Below are 18,704 nucleotides of genomic sequence, written 5' to 3' on the forward strand. Positions count from 1 at the left end.
ACCAAACATCATACCATGCAAGAGTGGACGAGCTACACACACCAGTATGCCATTATGATGTGTACCTAGAACAAACAGTGGTGCTTTCCTTCAAGGAGTTCAAGGTCTGTTGCACCTAGTTCAGTGTCATTAACGTTCGCTCTCTCGCACGCGCTCTCTCTCTCTGTATCTCCCTCTCTCTCTCTGTCTCCCCCTCTCTCTCTGTCTCTCCCCCTCTCTCTCTCTCCCCCTCTCCCCCTCCCCCTCTCCCCCTCTGTCTCACTCTCTCTCTCCCCCTCTCTCTCTGTCTCTCCCCCTCTCTCTCTCTTTCTCTCTCTCTCGTCCTTCCTGCAGAGCGAGGGAACGCTACTAGCAACAGGCTCGTACGACGGCTTTGCCAGGATATGGACAAAGGACGGTAAGACACGCCCACACAAACACGCAGGCCGCCGCTGCCCTATTAGTATTCGTCGCAGCATCACACATTCGCACTCTGAATCTTGTGCTCAATGTGCAATGTCCAGACCTTGGGACAGAAACCAAACACTTAATTCAAACCTCAAGGACAGCACCGGACAACAGAGAACCTAACACTAGGGCTGTAACGATACGCGTATCAAACCGAAAATCGCGATACTCAAAGCCACGATCCTGTCTCGCGGTGTGAGAAGGCAGAAGCGCGATACGCCCTTTCTAACTCTGCGGTCAAATTGTCCGATTGAAATTTGCTAATAATTTGTCTAGATAATAGTCTGCTGACAGCGCCCCCTCCTATCGATGCCGTAAGTATGCGACTGCAATCCTCCGTGGCGCTACGGAGGATCGCATTTCTCCACAGCCGTCGAAGTGCTCATATGCGATATGAACGACATTTATCCAGAGGGGGCCTGTGTGATCCTGTCTCTAGTGTTTTGTGTGATTTGACTGGCAGTTTGTCTGCTCGGAATGAAGCGGCCACCGATTATTGACAGGATGGGTACTTTATTCTACCGGACTCGTTCGCTTCTTCACTAGACACACGCGCTACCGCTCGCTCTCCTCGCTCGTCCACTCACTCGCTGACGTCACTCACACACGCATACGCACATTGCCATTCTGGCGCACACACATATGCTACTCGTAACGCCTCGTTATTGCGACGTTCATGACCTTCAGGTTTTTCTCCATCTATTAAAAGTTAGGCTATTAAACATGTTGCATTCTATACGGCCTGATTATGTCATTATTTAAGCTACATAGCCTAATAAGAAGTGCTAATAAGGATATTTGACTAAACCAACCAAACAGTTGAAAAAAGCATCCTCCCACACGTTATTTCTTTATTCATTTAGCTATACTTTAATAGTATTCTTTCTGTTCAAATCTGTTCAGTGTTCCAAATTATTTGTTATTAAATGTTACATTAAGTTAATTGGTATATAAGTGTTGTTTAAATAAAATGCTTTTTAAATTTCAAAAAATCGTGGGATGTATCGAACCGTGGGTCAAAAATCGTGATACAAACCGAATCGTGAGTTTGTGTATCGTTACAGCCCTACCTAACACCCACCCCACAGTTGATTCTTAAAGGTGACATTACATATTTTACCGCCAGGTGTGAGTGTGATTAGCCGTTACAAGCTTTTATGAAAATCAGCCTCTTCTGACATCAAAAGTCGGCGTGTCCACCGAGATGTGTGCTGGATAGATCAGTCTACCAGCCTACCCAGTGGACTGAAGTAAACGTTGCTCATCTATCATCTAACGCTGCACACATCTAGGTGCGGTGGACACGTCCATTTGGGATTTCAGAAGAGGCCGATTTTCAAAACGGCTTGTAACAGCTAATCACACTCCCACCTGGTGGTGTAATATGTCACCTTCAAAGCGGGAATTGGGAGTAGTTTGAGCCCGTATGGGCAAACTCCATCGGAAGTATTTTTTTTTGGGGAGAAACCCTGCTGTTGGATAGTTTTCGTACTCCTTATTGCCCGGCTATAACCCGATTTTAAAGACGACGTGCGTGAACTGCGCAAAACAGGCGCAGAACCGAAAGACCCAAGTGGTCCCAGCCGAAGACGACGTGACCTCCTTGAACCGCGACACCCAAGTCTGCGCTTCACGGACGGTGCGCCACGGCCCTCATAAAGCCCGCTTTACTTTAGTGTTGTTAGTAAAACTAAATAATGCATTGGCTCCCAGTGAGCACGTCTGCATGTACAACTTGCCTCTACACTAGGTCTTACTGAAGTTGCCCCAATACTCTTCATTACCCTGAAGACCATGCTAGGACATCTTTGATCCAATGTGAGATTTTTATTCCACGATTTGCCTTCTTGTCCAAGTATAACACATCAAGGAGCCAATTGTTCAATGTCCATTGTCGCTCGTTTCCTAGGGAACCTGGCCAGCACGCTCGGGCAACACAAAGGGCCCATCTTCGCCCTCAAGTGGAATAAGAAAGGCAACTTCATCCTGAGTGCAGGTGTAGACAAGGTGAGGGGGGGGGGGGCACACACACACGCACACGCACACGCACACGCACACACACACACACGGCCCATCCTGCAGGAAAACACAATGATTTACCGTGAACCATTCTGCTGCACAGTGAAATGACCCAGAGACAAATGTAGTTTGGAGTTAATGTAGTTCCTTGGTTTGTGTGTGTGGCGTGTGTGTCTCTGTCCTCTCAGACAACAATCATATGGGATGCCCACACAGGGGAAGCCAAACAACAGTTTCCTTTCCATTCAGGTAAGAATACAAAAACATCCTTCACAACCATAATTATAATTATTTTTTGTCTTATTCTTATTACAAATGTTGTACTTATTACAATTATTATGATGATTATTATGAGGTTTTGACCCCCTGCTCCTCCTTGCAGCTCCGGCTCTGGACGTAGACTGGCAGAGCAACAACACGTTTGCCTCCTGCAGCACAGACATGTGCATCCACGTCTGCAAGCTGGGCCAGGACCGACCAATCAAAACATTCCAGGGACACACAGTAAGTAATACTAGTGATCGTAACAGCCGTAGTAGTAATAGTAATACTGGCAGTGGTTATACAGGGAAATCCAGAACAGCCAGTGACCAAACAAGTAACTCATGCAATTGCATGTGTTTGACCCATAGAGGGCGATATGAGTCCAACTATACATTCTATACATTTTTTAATCTTTGTGCATTTAAGTCAATCTTTGGAGCGGGATCTATAGCGACACACATTACACCTAAAATAAGTTATTTTAGGGTTAGGTTTTCCTTTATAGTAAGAAAATCCAACGCAAACGATGTGTGTGTGTGTGTGTGTACGTGTTGGTACTCGTGTACTGTCCTAGCTGCAATGCGCTCACATCCCTCCCCTCTTGTCCAGAATGAAGTGAACGCCATCAAGTGGGACCCCACGGGGAACCTGCTGGCCTCCTGCTCCGACGACATGACGCTGAAGGTGAGCAGCGCCCCCCCTCCCCCCCCCCCCCTCCACTAAACCACCACGGCATGGTCTTTGTTATAGCACACGGTACAATTAGCCACATCGGGTGAGGATGTCCAACGGGCGGGGAGGAGACCTCGGGGAAGACCCAGGACTAGGTGGGGGGGGATTATATCTCAACACTGGCCTGGGAACGCCTCGGGATCCCCCCGGTCGGAGCTGGTCAATGTGGCCCGGGAAAAGGGATATCTGGGGCCCCCTGCTGGAGCTGGTTCCCCCGCGACCCGACCCCGGATAACCGGTTTGAAGATGAGGATTTGGAATTAGCATCTAGTATCATCTAAACCTGGCGCGGTCACCGCGTGTGATCAACCTCACATTCCCTATCCCACACAGCAGAGTGACCGTTCTTTATTGTTCACCGTCCATGTGTGTGTGTGTGTGTGTGTGTGTCTCCATGTGTGTGTGTGACAGATCTGGAGTATGAAGCAGGACTCGTGCGTCCATGACCTGCAGGCCCACAGCAAAGAGATCTACACCATCAAGTGGAGTCCCACGGGGCCAGGGACCAACAACCCCAGCGCCAACCTCATGCTCGCCAGGTAACCCAGGTCCCACCCTGCTCTGTTGGTTGGTTTCACGGAGTGGGGTCATGGGAAGAAACCAGTGCTGAACGATTTGGGGAAATAATCAAATTGCGAGTTCCTTATGTTATGTATTATTCACAAAAACAAGCCATACATCTTTCTGTAGTATGACCAGCACGTCATTGGAAGCAGTCATCATATAAACTGATCCTTCCTTTAGGCCAGGCCTATCTGTTGAGAGGAATTGATGCATGAATTAATATTGTTACATCTTTATTTAGCTATTGAAAAAATAAAATGCTGATTAAAATATATATATATATTAATCTTATTGTTTTTTTTCATTTATCGCATTTATTTGTGTTTTGTAAATCAATTTGATGAATCGTTCAGCCCTAGAAGAAGCCCTGGCGGCATTTACCAAGCCTATTCAGAGACACTTATCGGGTAGCCTTCAAACTGGGCAGGAACATTAAAGTGTTTTTAGGTCTGAATAAACCTGAACAAGGTGTGGGAGTGACAGCCGAGACTATGGTGGATTGGCCCTGGCTGAACCCAGCCGCCGGGGGAGAGGCCAAGTCCATTTATATTCACTATGGGCGGGAGGCCACTTAAGTAATCTACTCAAGGAAGACGTGACATTGCCGCAGTGTCAGATGTGAGGCTGAGAGGAGTGTCGTTTGGTGCAAGGAGAACTGATACAAAGGTGTATTAAACTCAGGAGTCATTCCTTCAAGTTGAAACTATTGTTTGACATTACTATTAAGACACATTTTCCCCAACATGTAACAAAGTTGTTCAAGGATCGTTCCTCGTGCCCTTCAGAGAAACAATTTAAAACTCTCCTGTGCATTACATCTGAATGTTTTATTTATATCATGTGGTCCCAAGAACTTCCCTCTCCAGAAAGAACCTTGGAAAATCGGCCTCTTCTGTCATCACAAGGGGTCCACCTAGATGTATGACGGATAGACGAGCAGAGTTTGCTACAGTCCACTGTGTAAGCTGGCAGACTCATCTATCCAGCACACATCTAGGTGGCCACGCCATAATAGGTCACCTCTAAGCAAAACCCGACCCTAAAACAACTTAATTTTCGATTCAAAGCAACATCGTTGTGGGGACTAGATCATAGAGGAGGGTTTGTTCGGTTTTTGTCTCACCAATGAACAACGTGTGCGTTTCCCCGGGCAGCGCGTCGTTCGACTCGACGGTGCGGCTGTGGGACGTGGAGCGCGGCATCTGCATCCACACGCTCACCAAGCACCAGGAGCCCGTCTACAGCGTGGCCTTCAGCCCCGACGGCCGCCACCTGGCCAGCGGCTCCTTCGACAAGTGTGTCCACATCTGGAACACGCAGGTACGCCCCCTCCCTGGGCCCCGCCCCCCCAGCGCACCTCACCAGGGGAGAGGAGGGGAAACCAAGGCGACCAACGTCTCCGCCGTTCATTCAGTCTCCTCGCTGGGGTTCCACTAGGGCTGCTCGATGAGTGGAAACAAATCATAATCGCGATTATTTGGGTCAATGTTGAAATCACGATTATTTTTGACTTTGAAAACATGATGCATTTATTCTGCATTTCTTTCAACAAAAAGAAATGTAACTGAAAACTTTGAAATTCCCCATTAAAAAAAATACACAAATGTTCAAATAGAAAATGCTGTTCTGCGATTTCTATTATATATATGAATAAAACAAATGTGCTTAGAAAAATAAATAACAGTTTCAACTTGATTTATATTAGTTTGGAGATCGTGTGACCCGAAAATTGAAATCACGATCAAAATTCTATTAATTGTACAGCCCCTGGTTCAACATGAGCGGGAATAGATCGATAGCACACGCTACGATATGGCATGTTAGAGCGTCTATAGATAAAAGGGGCTTTAAAATACTGCACACAATTGAAGATACAGGATTTGTAATTTTTTAGATTGAGTTAAATTAGATCTGTCTTTAAATTTAATGGATATTTCACGGTTATATACCTGTTAGATTTGTCGACGTTATAAAATGTGCACCGAACACGATCAATAAGTGTGGATCTACGACTGTTTTGTAATAAGTGATTATCAAGTCAAAAAGAAAAAAATCCAACGTCTGCGATGGACATAGCGTGTGAACTCCCACCACCAAACAACCGCCCTGTCCTCACTTGCACTTCCTCCCGTCTCTCTCTCCCTCCAGACGGGCGCATTAGTCCATAGCTACCGGGGGACGGGGGGCATTTTCGAGGTGTGTTGGAACGCAGCCGGGGACAAGGTGGGAGCCAGTGCATCCGACGGATCGGTGAGTCCACCTGCACATCGCCTCTCCTCTCCCCTAGTCCAGGCCCCACATGTTGCACCTTGACTGTTGGAAACTCTGTTTTTCGTGCCGTGTTTAACGTCCTCTATTGTCTCTCGTCCCTCAGGTGTGCGTATTAGACCTGCGGAAATAGTCTCGCTTTGCTGCTGCTCCTTTGGAAGCCATGGACCGACCATGAATGTGTACATAGCCAAAATGACTGTCCCTGGCCCCGTTCCCCGCGCACTACTCGCGCTCACCGCCACCGCAGGCCCCGCCCACCACCACAGGCCCTGCCCACCAATGGACAGACAGGAAGCAAGGGGGGGGGAGGGGGGTGGAGGGGGGTGAAGGGGGGAACGGGAAGCAAAGCACCCTGACACAGCAGGTCCACAACGGTTAAACAGAGAGGATGGACAGACGGAACGGCTGGATACTGACGGACGGAGTCCCACGAGCGCTCCTTCTCCCTCTCTGATCTGTGCAGTGACTCTAACGGAGACGCAACAAGAGACGCGGTTGGAAAAATTACAAAAAAAAACCCAAAAGACAAAAAAATAACAGATCCGTATATGTACCAAAATTTTGAGGCTAATTTGCTTTTTTTTTTTTTACTTTAAAGAATGCTCCTCTTCATCATCAAAAGAACCCCCCCCCCACCCCTAAAAACAACGTATGATCATTTTGGTTGAGTTGGATGTCTGTTGACGGCATATCAACTTTCACCATTCAGGAGGGCAGTTGGACTACGTGTTTCTCAGTTGCTGGTTACATATTTCAATAGGTTTGTTTTTGTTTTGTTGGTCAGGTCAGAGTTGCAATAAGGCGAGAAGGGCACATGGCGACCTAACACGACGCTACACTTTAACAATCACCGTTGTAAAACTTCAGAGAAGGACCAGGCCGGCATACATGGCTTTACTTTACATTGTTGACAGTCCCACCAAAGTCCCACCATCCGCTCCAAAGGGCAGAGCTGCAGTGGGTCGCTGGGGTCGCTCTGGAGCTCTGCTGTGAGCCGAGCAGAGTCGGGAGCTCAGAAAAACTGAAACTAAGTTAAAAGTTAAAAGCTGTCTTTGGATAAGGACTCCCTGTACGGTGTGTCGTTGATCTGCTGAGCGGTTCTGCTGGAGTCTTTTTGGATAGTTAAACAGATCACAATTGGCATGTTGTCCATGTGCTATTCGCTAGGCAGCCAAACGTTGCTTTCAGTCCTTTTCCTAAGCATGTCGGAAACAAGAAAAACATTGACCCACGCCGGCCTTGACACTTGTTCCCTGCTTGTCGGATAGGCTCTGGAAAGAGCAAACTGTAAGCAGCATCAGTTGTCTGACACCTGTGTGGGTGTTACGAGGCGTTTCCTAATGTTCCAGGAAACTGCCGTTCTTGACAAGGGCAAGCTGGCACTCAGACCTTACAAAAGAGGTTGTTTGGTTTCATAGCTGCCAAAATAATGTAATGCTTTCTCATCCGCAGCAAATCATGTGCCGAGCCAAAAACCCTATTTTGTTATTGATCAGCCTGAGGAAGGAAGCAAACTTGTGACAGAACCCAGACCGCATTGGCCCTGCGACCTCATCCCTCGTAACAAGCAACCAAATCATTGGCGTTAATCGAACATGTTTGATGTTTTATTCGTTTTTTATAAAGTTGCTAGTTTTTGTGCTCATTTGGGTTTCCCACTTTCTAAAAACAGAAAAAAAAGACAAATTCCGGGGGAGGGGGTGTTGACGGTGGTCAACAGGAGCCATTCTACCTGAACAACGACCCATCCCCATGGACACATTTGGTTAAACATTTGTTCAGATCGCCTTCACACAGCATAACCAGAGCAGGTGGGCTTTCTCTATTCAGAAGATCAGGGCCGGGTATTGATCGGGGAGGGGCTTGGAACGTGCCTGTGTAAACACAACCAAAAGATTAATTTGATTATAATCTGATTGTTGATCGCACATTGGAGAAATTTGCTGGACATTTTGAAGACACATTTTTTGTTGTCGTCAAAAGTTTGTCACCTTGCAGTGACAGTGCAGCACTTTGGTTGTCTGAGAAAATTGTGGTTTCAGACATAACGCGCAATTCTTAAAGAAATTAACTCGCGATTGCCTTATGGCTTTACAGGTATGTTTCATTTAAAAGAATCAACCACATACCCCTTCACCCCTGAGCATGACGATGTCACAGTCAATTAAATTGCCACAAAAAACAAGATTCAACTATTTCATCCGTGTTACATCCTCTGACCATTGATGATTCTTAGACCTCATTTTGGCCTCATTACTGCTCACATTTTATGACAATGTCCCTTCCTGACCAGACATTTTTTAAATAACTTTTAAAGTACGATTTTAAAAAGCAAAAATGTGTTTGTAATTTCTTTGTAGATTGAAAAAAAATCAAATTGTTGAGAATTGATCAGAAGTCATTTGTTCCATGCTTTTCTTACTTATGGAACAGTGTAAAGGTTGACTCGGTAATTACTCAGCTGGAAGTATTTTGTAATTAAAATGAATAAAAAGTAAAAAAAGATGCCATTTTGCCTGTAATTGTGTTTCTAAGAAGCAGAATTCCACATTTGACCACACACCTCATGAGTTGACTTTAGTGCTTTTAAAACGGCATAAAACTGAACGCTTTACTTTATTCCCACATTTCCCCTCATTACTCATGCTCTTTAGAAAATTAAACTGCATACTTGTGGCTTGCAAAAAACAGCTGCGCTTGTATGTTCCAAGAAACCTGTTAATTATATTATTCCTCAAAGCACTTCAGTCAACAGTTTAAAGATTGTCAAATAATTAAATGTGCGCAAGAAAATGATTTTCTTTTGTAAAAATGAATGAGAAAGTGTTGACAGGACATTGCCGAGTCAGCCTTTACCGAGTCTCCCCCGTCAAATAACAGCGTTTCAGTCCGGCTCCATCCCTCCCTGCCCCTTTTATTTGTTAAATCAGATCGATCTGCTGCCATTTCAATCGGATCAGTAAAAAAAAAAGTTCAGAATAAAATATATTTTGATATTAAGTGTTTGTCGTTGCCCTTTTCTGATGTGTGACGCTTATTCAATGCCTGGAAACGCAAACTTGTATTTCTTAAAACTGCTCTAAGCCTAGATTTTAGAAAGGTGTTGCCAACGTTAGTGAAGGTGTCTACATCTACATAATGCGTGTATACTCTTACTTTTTTGGTCAATCTTCCTTTTACACTCAAATTACCCATTCATTGAAAAACTTAATTTGATTATTTGACTGAATGGGGTTTAAAGGGGTGATATTATGCCACCAGTGGAGTGTGATTTGCCATATCAGAACCTGTATTGAAATCTGCCTTTTCCTGTGTCTTAGTGACATCACAAGTGAAAAGGCAGATTTTCAAACAGCTTTTAATGGCTAATCACTCACCCCTGGTAGCATACTCACACCCATAAGAGATTGTTAGCAAAACATGCCGGTAGGGGTCACACAATAATTTTATTTTGTTGAAATATCCAAATGACCAAGTTGAATGGAAGAATAATTATAATTTCTATGAAGATCATTTGACACTTAATTATGGAACTTGGCCTCACAGACTGTTAAATCCATAAAATATAAAACTGAAAAAAAAAGTAAAACATTGATAACTTCCAAAACGATTTTAATGTGGTAGATAAATTAAGGCATACTAACGTTTTTGCACATACAAGTAAATACAGTAAAAAAAAAAGTGGAAAAGACCCAACAGGACGCTACTAAATACATTAAAAACAGGAAATACAAATATGATAAATAGATGTAGCACCATAAGCACCCGTGCCTAAAAGACTATGCAGAGAAGTATGCTGAAGGTAGAGTCTGCTTCGACGGGCGTGGAGGTAACTCTAGAAACGAGAAGAAAAACATTGTTTTACAAGACTAGTAATACCAAACCAAGAGTCCCCCCCCTTATAGTCAGTTCAACAGTTATCTCCAGTACTGCTTCAGAGAACAGTGCTGCCTGTGTAGGTTACCTCTGGACTGAAGGTTGGTCAGCAGGCCGTACAGGGGAATGCTGTCTTCTCTCCTCTCAAAGTACTTGGCGTCCAAGCCGCCGGACTCCACCCTGGACCCAAAGGAGGAGGATATGATTGCGACTGTTCTCCATCAAGACATAACAAGGCATACCTCACATCGCCATGCAACCTACAGTTTATGGGGCGGTGGCAGAGTGCGCTGGTCCGGCGGAAGGAAGTCCGGAGTATCTGCATGAGAGAAGGTTGGCTTGGGCGCCATGGGGTAAAACTGGGCCTTTGGTACAATGGAGAAAGTCAACATGGCTGAAATGAGACTTGAGCCACACAACCAGTAGTTGGTAAACAAAAGCTTATTTTAGGGTCATTCTGTCCATGCAGTTCTGTCACGCAGTTTAATAGGAAAATATGTGTATAATAGGGATGCACCGAAAATGTTTCGGCCGAAGGAGTAAAAAGGCGGAAAAAAAATATCGAACATTTCTATCTTTGACGATGTGAGAAAAAAAAAAGCAACCTGTGTGGATTGAGCTTCTTGAGGGTGCGCTTCATCAAAAGGGAGATTAAAAAAGAGCCGCACGTAAGTTTGCAAACAACTAAATGACAATACACGGAGATGAAAAATAGTGCAGAGCGCACCTGACAAAATGAATTAATTAAAAACAGCAAAAGCCACATTCGGTATTCGGTTTCGGCTTTCGGCAACTGTTTCAGTATATTCGGTTTCGGCCAAGTATTTTCATTTCAGTGCATCCCTACTAGTATATAATAAGCGTTTACTCAGTCTTTCGAACACAGTTATTACTGCTTAGCATCGGCCCATGGTTTCGTACCCTCGGGCCTGCAGTGGTGGACTGGGCAGCGGGGGTCTGGAAGGACTCTGGAGCAGGGGGCTTCCTCAAGAGCTGCTTTTCATTCAGCTGCTTGTTCAGCCAGCCGATGACTGAGGCAGAACACAGAAAGACACTTTAAATCCAACGTTCATAACAATCGCTTGGAAATGTTTTTCAAAGCAATGTTTGTGTAAAATTGATTTAATCTTCCCAGCCCTCCACACAGTTTGAACCCTGATGGAAAATGTTTTGCCTTAGAAGAGACAGGGAGAGAGCAAACTGGCTCGCAGCACATTGTAAGTCAGCGCCATATAAATGAACATCAGTGCCTCTTGCAGAAGGGACACATCTTCATAATCAGCTTTGCTAGTTTAATCAATAATACTGACACATAACTGCCATTTTATCAGCACCTAGGGCTGAAGCCCATCAGACCCCATTAACTTCCATTGCCGTGTGAGGAGACAAAAACAACATCTTATATTTCAACTGATCATTTGAGGAACAAGTGTTCCTTCTGATTTTGAGAGCTACTGCTGCAGCTACGGTCTGATCCTTTAAAAGGTGAAAGTCAGAAGAACATAGTAACTCTTAATTTCTTACCGTTCTCGTTGGTCTTCAGCACCTCTTTGCTCTCATTGAGCTTCTCGATGGTCGTCTCCAGCTGCTCCTTCAGCTTGGAAACCTGTCAATCAAAACACCATTTTAACATGACATGAACCAAGTGACACCACCTACCCCACTAATAACACCAGCACTTATACTGACATTAACACTAATAAAATATACTAACACTAAATATAGTTGCAAGCAACCATACTGTATGACCGTAGGAATATTATATATTAATATATATACATTAATATATATAGGAAGGAGTATTGAGTATGGTGGTGGCCTAATGAATACATGATGGTAAACATTATGTGATGACATTCCAAGTCTAACAGACGGTTGGTTGATGTTGGAATTGAACCAGCGTCCCTATGACTATAAGAATGGTGCATGCATAACAAGTTTCATGCATATCGCACTTTCCTAATGGAAGCCTGTTGTATGTTGCACTTCAAAGGCTTGTTATAGCGCCAGCTATAGTTAATTCTTGGCCATCCTTTACATCCCTTACTCATTTTATGAGTTCTAAAAGCTTGCCAAATTTTAACTTAACTTTAGAGCATTACGTTTTTGAGATATGGACTATTTTGCCAGGAAAAAACGATGATAAAAAAAATAATACTACTAACGATTACAATAAGGTTCCTACGATTCTCGTAGAGCTCCTAATAACAATACTCGGACCGATATTAACAGTGAAGACCAAACGAAGGCCCACCTGCTCGTCCTTGTGCGTGAGCTGCTGCTTTGCGTCCTGCAGGAGTCTCCGGGCGGTGTGCAGCTTCTCGGCGGTGTCCTGCACCACCTTCTCCTGGGACACCGTCACAGAGTTCTTCACCTTGATCTTCTCCGCCAGCATCCGCCCATCTGCCTGCAGCTTCTTGATGATGCCGTTGGCCTCGTTGGGGAAAGGGGAAGCAGCTTTCAATAAAAACGCGACACACACACACACACACACACACACACACACACACACACACACACACACACACACACACACACACACACACACACACACACACACACACACACACACACACACACACACACACACACACAATGACTCCCCCAACCTTTTTCTGCTCCTCAGACAGCGATCTCACCGTCGATTCCAGCTTCTTTATCTGGTGGTCTTTAGATTCAACATTTCCTTCCATCGTTTCCTAATGAAATAAATACATCAAAATATGACCGTGACACACACACTGCAGAATTTTAATGTCGTTTACCTGAACTCTTGGATAGAATTGACTTGCCAATATTTTTGCATGAATGTCAAAATATTTTATTGTTTCAACAAGGAACTTTTACAAAAAGGTGACATATTATACCACCAGATGAGAGTGTGATTAGCCGTTACAAGCCTCTTTTGGAAATCTGCCTCTTCGGACATCACAAGGGGCCGGGTCCACCTAGATGTATGATAGATGAGCAACGTTTGCTACAGTCCACTGGGTAGGTGGGTAGACCGACCTATCCAGCACACATCTAGATGGACACGCCCACCTGTGATGTCAGAAGAGGCACATTTTCAAAGCGGCTTGTAACGGCTAATCCCACTCACACCTGGTGGTATAATATGTCACCCTTAAAACAATAACATTTCACGAGGTCTGAATAACCCGACCGCGATAATGTCGTCCGAATGGTTCTATTACGAAACGTGGGCTTCCTCAAGCGTTTCACCGCGGGTCGTCACGCCGCCCGCGTACCTTCTGCTGCTGGGTGGCCTCCAGCACCTCCCGGGTGCGTCCCATCAGCTGCTCCTTGTCCTTCACCTCCTGCTCCAGCACGGCCAGCCGCGTCTGCAGCTGGCCCAGGCTGCGCTCCTTGTCGTGGAGCTCCGTGTCCAGGGTGCCGTTCTCCCGCCGCAGGGAGGTCACCTGCTGCTTGGCCCGCTGGGACTCCTGGAGGGGGAGAGGGAGGACCAGGGGGGGGGGGGAAAGGAGGTTTAGAGCAGATGGTCCCGATGCTGTCTGGCAGGGGGGGGGGGGGGGGGTTGGGGGCCCAGCCTGCGGTGGCCTCATGTGCATGTGGTGGATGCGGTTGATTGCAGACTTAAAAGAAAAAAAAGCGACACAAATCTGCTTGGGTTCTTCATCTGTGTCGATCAAATCATAAGCATTAAGGTTTGATAAAAACAAGGTACGGTAGATACAAACTGCATGACTCAAGGTTCGGGGACCAAGAGCAAACCACTACTAGTCGGGCGGCAGTAGCTCAGGAGCTAGAGAGGGTTGGCTGGTAACCGCAAGATTCCTAGTTCAATCACCGGCGACCCTGAGCAAGGCACCCAACCCTTACTGCTCCCGACGAGCTGGCTGTCGCCTAGCATGGCTGACGCCGCCGTGTGGATGTGTGCATGAATGGGTGAATGTTAGGCCAATTGTAAAGTGCTTTGGGTGGCAACCGGTTACAAATAAGCGCTTTATAAATGCAGTTCATTAACCATCTACTACTAATACTACTGTGATGCGTTCACTGGGGGGTTGACATTGCAGGGCAGAGGTTGGCTGGGAAAAAGTGACCAAGCGTGGGGGAGAATTCGGGGGTTGAGAAAGCATCTCCAGGGAGGTGCAGGGTAGGGCTGTGTGATTTGGCCTAAAAAGCAAAATCTGATTTTTTTTCAAGCCAAACCTGATTTTTATTCGATAATCGAGGGTTTTTCATTTTTAAACATCGTCCTAAGCCATAAATTCTAATGACGATTAAAAAGAAATTTGATTGATCGCCCAGCTCTAGGCCCACCTCTTCAGCGCTGGCCAGCTTGATCATGAGGTCGCGGAGGGCCGACTCGTTCTTGTAGCGGCGCTCCGTCAGCTCCCGTGTGGAGGCCTCCAGCTCCGCCAGGCGGCTCTGCAGCTGCTGGCTGCTGCGCTGGTGGCTGCCCTCCAGCTCCTGACGGATCTGCTCCGTCTGCTGCTGGAGCCGGCCCTGGATCTGCAGGGGGCGTGGGGGGACTGGTCAGTGTTGAGGGCCCATGCTAGTGCTGCTGTGAGGGGGGGGGGGGGGGGGGACGACGACGCACTCTACTGAATGGAACCCACACACAAAGGCAGTCACACCGTTCTGCTCTCACCGTGTTAAAAAGGGGACATATTATACAATCAGGTGCGAGTGTGATTAGCTATTACAAGCCGTTTTGAAAAGCGCTGGACAGATCAGTCTACCAGCCTACCCAGTGGACTGTAGCAAACGTTATCTATCCGTCATACATTCAGGTGGACACACTTGTGATGTCAGAAGGGGCAGATTCAAAACTTCTTGTAATGGCTAATCACATTCACACCTGTGGGTGTAAATATGTCACCTTTGAGTGTTGTTCATTTAGCCGGATGAGGATTCTGAAAATATATTTTATAAAATTACCTTTTTCCTCTCTATTCCTTTTAGTTGACTGTGTTTGCGTCCCACACCACATCAGAGCAAACACCACAAGCAGATTCCCATATGGCATAGTACTTTGAAAAACTAAATAGACTGTATAAGAGTAACCTCAAGAGCCTTTTCCCTCTCTGACATCAGGTCCTGTGAGTGGCGGCTGGAGAGCGACGTCGTCTGGCTGGTCCATTCTGAACGTAGCTTGTCCAACTCTTTCGTTTTCTCCGCCAGAGTCTAAAGACAAAAACACAATGATAATAAGAATCTGATTATTTATATTGCACCTTTCATACAGGACAATGCAGCCCAAGGAGTATTAAAAAAAGATTATTGTAGATAATGGATAACCTGTCATATCTAGTGGTAGCAATGGATACTAGTTCAGAGAAATCTCAGGTACATGGGTATTTGCTTTGTTAGCCTATAAAGAGTGATGCAGTTCTGTAATTTGATCTCAGTACAGGTGAAGTGGTTTGAATACAAGACAGACATTCCACCTACTCTTTTGTCATAACCAACTGACTGAAAGGATTTGTCATTTGGAGGGCATGTCTTAATTAAAGTTGCAACACTATCATTGGCCCGATCTCAGTAAAACATAAAATTAAGTTGGTTCTCAAATATAAAATTATTAAAACAATACTATCGTTTGTCAGAGATCTGACATTTAGCAAAGCAACAACAGCAGTTATCAAAAGATAAAACAATTGGACAATTATACCCTTGATTCTGATCTGTTGGTGGCCCAGAAGGTGTAAACTACTCAGTGTACAGTGACCCAGTGAGCTATATACCTGCTGAGCGTAGGCAAGCTGTCTAGAGAGGTCCTCTTCAGTCTTCTTCAGCTTTATCTCCAGAGACTGCTTATCTTCCTGAAAGATTTCACAAGGCTTCACAATCTGCATCCTTTGACATGATCATAATCAAGTATTTATTATTGTGCTGCGCTCCTAAAAGGGAGGCACTCAAAAATCGTTTCTATTTAAAACACTGCATTTCCCTGATGTGTTATGGTACTATTTTTCTTCATCATTTTCTATATCCTTTAGGTTTGATCAAAATCTTAACGCTCTTTCCCTGAAGTGTTTCGGTCGTGCAATTATCCTTTGAGGTCCTCATGGAAAAATAATCCATGGTCTCAATCGGGCATCCAAGTATAAATATAAAGGGTTGATGAACCGGGGACATTTTGAAGACACTTCAGTAGGAGAGATGACTGATCCATGTTGAGAAGAGAAACACTGCAAGGGAAACCCAATGTATTTTCTTCCCCGCCCCTTGGTTCAATAGCTCCTGTCCACGAAACAGTCCAGGCTGGTCATCAAGTGGATCACCTTCAGTGACGAGAGGCATGTTGCCAGGTAATCCTTGACTTCCTTGTCCGAGCCCTGAAGCAGCTTCAGGGACAGGTGGTTGAGGTGTTTGAAGGCGTTGGTCTCCACAACGCTGAAGTGGGCAGCGCTGTCGTGCAGCGATGACTGGCATGCCAGGTGCAGCAGGAATCTGTTGACAAGCAAACAAAAGGTCTCGTTAGAGACAAATAGTGAGGCAGCAGGTGGAGAAACTAAAATACGATGAAACTGAGAGACAGGGTCAGGAATTAGTCTCTACAAAAAATAAACAATGCATTGGGCTTCAAAAAATCAGACCAAAATTGTGAATGGACCAGGGTTGTCTTTTTATACATACCTCGGACTCTCCTTCTCTTGTTCTGCCAAGCAGAGATGAAGCAGGTCAATAAACTTCTGGGGAAACGAGGCAAAGTCGATCAGCAGCCCCTGTTGCACCTTCAGACTAGTGGAGGGAGAAAATAAGCTCTGTGAGCAATGGCAGCATAATGAAAGGCTTCTTTGGGGTAGACGGCTCCAACCCAAGTTCCTACACAGGGGCCTACCAAGATGCCCCAACACATACCTTTGGTAGTCCTCCTCAGATATGGAGAGGCTGTATAGAAAGTATGGGTCCACGTCATCTGTGAGCCTTACAACGAGATCCTACCAATTAAAAAGGGCAGGAAGGTTAACGAGCATCGACATAATTGCAAATATTCAATTTTGTGCATGCATCATCGTATAGTGTTAAGTAGTTGCATACAAAGAGGATTTGATCATGCGAGGTAGGACTCATTTGGCATTAATTATTGATTCTAAGCAATCGCTTTTTTAAAATCCTGCAAGTGTTCTTGCACGCCATTTTACACATAGCTCTACATTGTAAGGCATTTCAACTAATAAAACGGCATTGGCCATCTGTGTATCCTACACAGGAAGTCTGTTGTACATTAACTTCAAACACAGGCAGTCTGAAGGATGTGATTGGCGAAGGTTGAAGTAAATTAAGCACACAAGTCCCAAAGTAAGCTGAGTGCAAAGATAGTGTAAATGTTACAACGTGCACTTACTCTTTTGTAGACTGGGTTCGACGTCACCAGAAGGTCAATATTGACCCGGATATTGGCTTTTCTGAAAGCATGACACATTACATTAAGAGTGTAAATTAAAGTGATCTGAACAAATTGTAAAAATAATAATAATAAGGCCTAACGTTATTATCTGGTATGTTTTGCAGGCTGTGATTAGATAGTAAAGCAAACCTTTTAAAACATTTAGTCATTCCACTTGGATGACCTAGAAAGGTTCAACGAGGAGTTGTTATTGATCAGCCTACTTGGGGACTTCCCCGAGGAAGCACCTTACTTCAGGTGATGGCATCACGTGTATTTAAACACAGGGAGTAGCTGCTAGTAATACCATCGTGAATAGTCCCGATCACTTAACACACGTTATATGACGTATAGCCAGGTACGAACACGCATTAGCGTTTTCCTATGTACATGAGGCATCCAACGTAAATTAGTCATCTTACGTGTCTTAATTGAGATTGTATTAAAAAAAGTCTGGGATTGTATTGTACACAAGTGTGGGCCGAATATTACTTAAGCCCCCGGTGTATTGTTAGCTGGTAGCAAACTGTCCCACGCTTACCTTTCCTCACAATCTTTGCACTTCACGTAAACCTGTAAACGTTTATTGAAAAGTGTTTCCATTTCTATTAAGTGATGCGTTTTCTGTTCCAAAAAAACAACGTGTATGCTAATGACAGGCGTTTCACAAAAGGAGCCGAAGAACCTCCATAACAAGTTTGGGCGAATTCACGTTTGGCGCTTTACAGCCGCGGACAGAAACAACGAAAAGGAGCGCTTTTTCAACTTAGCTGAGTAACTCGGCCGGGTGGGGCGAGAGTCTGCACGGGTTGATAATAGTGCCAAACGGTGTTTTCCCCATCAATCCTGTATATAATGATTAACATAAATTATGTATAGGAAGATCCCTGTGATAGATGGCATACATACGAGTTAGTTTGTTTGAGTCACTTGACAGTCCACTCACCAGACCAATGTTACAAGCGTACAGTTCTGTCCAGGGCGTGGCTTCAACAGATGCAATAAATATACCTTTGACCACTAGATGGGGCAGTTCTTAGGCCGTCAACTGGTGTCCTTTTCTCCCAAGGCCTTATATTGTTGCAATGCAACACGTTCAGCACTGGGTGCATAGTTGGATATTTATGTAAAAAAAAAGAAGCAATTAATATAGGCCTATATAATATATGCA

At 45.0% G+C, this 18,704-nt stretch overlaps 2 protein-coding genes across 4 annotated transcripts in view; one reads left to right on the top strand and one right to left on the bottom strand.

The window, feature by feature from the left end:
- tbl1xr1a (TBL1X/Y related 1a) overlaps positions 1-9,297 on the top strand; it is a 31,775-nt gene extending 22,478 nt beyond the window's left edge. For both annotated transcript variants that reach the window (XM_030373081.1, XM_030373082.1), the window contains exons 8-16: positions 334-397; positions 2,357-2,454; positions 2,655-2,715; positions 2,849-2,970; positions 3,340-3,414; positions 3,874-4,001; positions 5,181-5,346; positions 6,175-6,276; positions 6,401-9,297. In XM_030373081.1, the coding sequence (XP_030228941.1) occupies positions 334-397; positions 2,357-2,454; positions 2,655-2,715; positions 2,849-2,970; positions 3,340-3,414; positions 3,874-4,001; positions 5,181-5,346; positions 6,175-6,276; positions 6,401-6,427 (843 nt within the window). In that variant the 3' untranslated portion in view covers positions 6,428-9,297. The remainder of the gene's footprint in view (positions 1-333; positions 398-2,356; positions 2,455-2,654; positions 2,716-2,848; positions 2,971-3,339; positions 3,415-3,873; positions 4,002-5,180; positions 5,347-6,174; positions 6,277-6,400) is intronic.
- Positions 9,298-9,888: 591 nt separating this feature from the next.
- Positions 9,889-18,449, bottom strand: sass6 (SAS-6 centriolar assembly protein). 2 transcript variants are annotated; one of them, XM_030373072.1, is made up of 16 exons: positions 18,075-18,449; positions 17,492-17,552; positions 17,005-17,084; positions 16,780-16,884; positions 16,425-16,593; positions 15,885-15,962; positions 15,205-15,324; positions 14,458-14,649; positions 13,422-13,616; positions 12,783-12,872; positions 12,428-12,607; positions 11,698-11,779; positions 11,095-11,204; positions 10,438-10,538; positions 10,262-10,353; positions 9,889-10,132 (listed from the first exon to the last, which is right to left on the bottom strand). In XM_030373072.1, exons 1-16 carry the CDS (start codon positions 18,134-18,136, stop codon positions 10,077-10,079), a joined length of 1,773 nt encoding a protein of 590 aa, XP_030228932.1. In that variant the 5' UTR covers positions 18,137-18,449; the 3' UTR covers positions 9,889-10,076. The 2 variants fall into 2 exon arrangements, with proteins under 2 accessions (XP_030228932.1, XP_030228933.1); XM_030373073.1 differs by lacking the exon at positions 18,075-18,449 and adding an exon at positions 17,684-18,037.
- Between the last annotated feature and the right edge of the window lie 255 nt (positions 18,450-18,704).

Source organism: Gadus morhua, chromosome 12 (genome assembly GCF_902167405.1).
Source record: "Gadus morhua chromosome 12, gadMor3.0, whole genome shotgun sequence".
Lineage (NCBI taxonomy): Eukaryota > Metazoa > Chordata > Actinopteri > Gadiformes > Gadidae > Gadus > Gadus morhua.

Coding starts and splice junctions, on each gene's coding strand:
- sass6 (XM_030373072.1), bottom strand. CDS start 18,136: ATGGAAACACTTTTCAATAAACGTTTACAGGTTTACGTGAAGTGCAAA. Junction 12,608..12,782: donor TGTCTGAGGAGCAGAAAAAG/GTTGGGGGAGTC, acceptor TTCCCCAACGAG/GCCAACGGCATCATCAAGAA. Junction 10,354..10,437: donor CTGCCACCGCCCCATAAACT/GTAGGTTGCATG, acceptor CTTTGGGTCCAG/GGTGGAGTCCGGCGGCTTGG.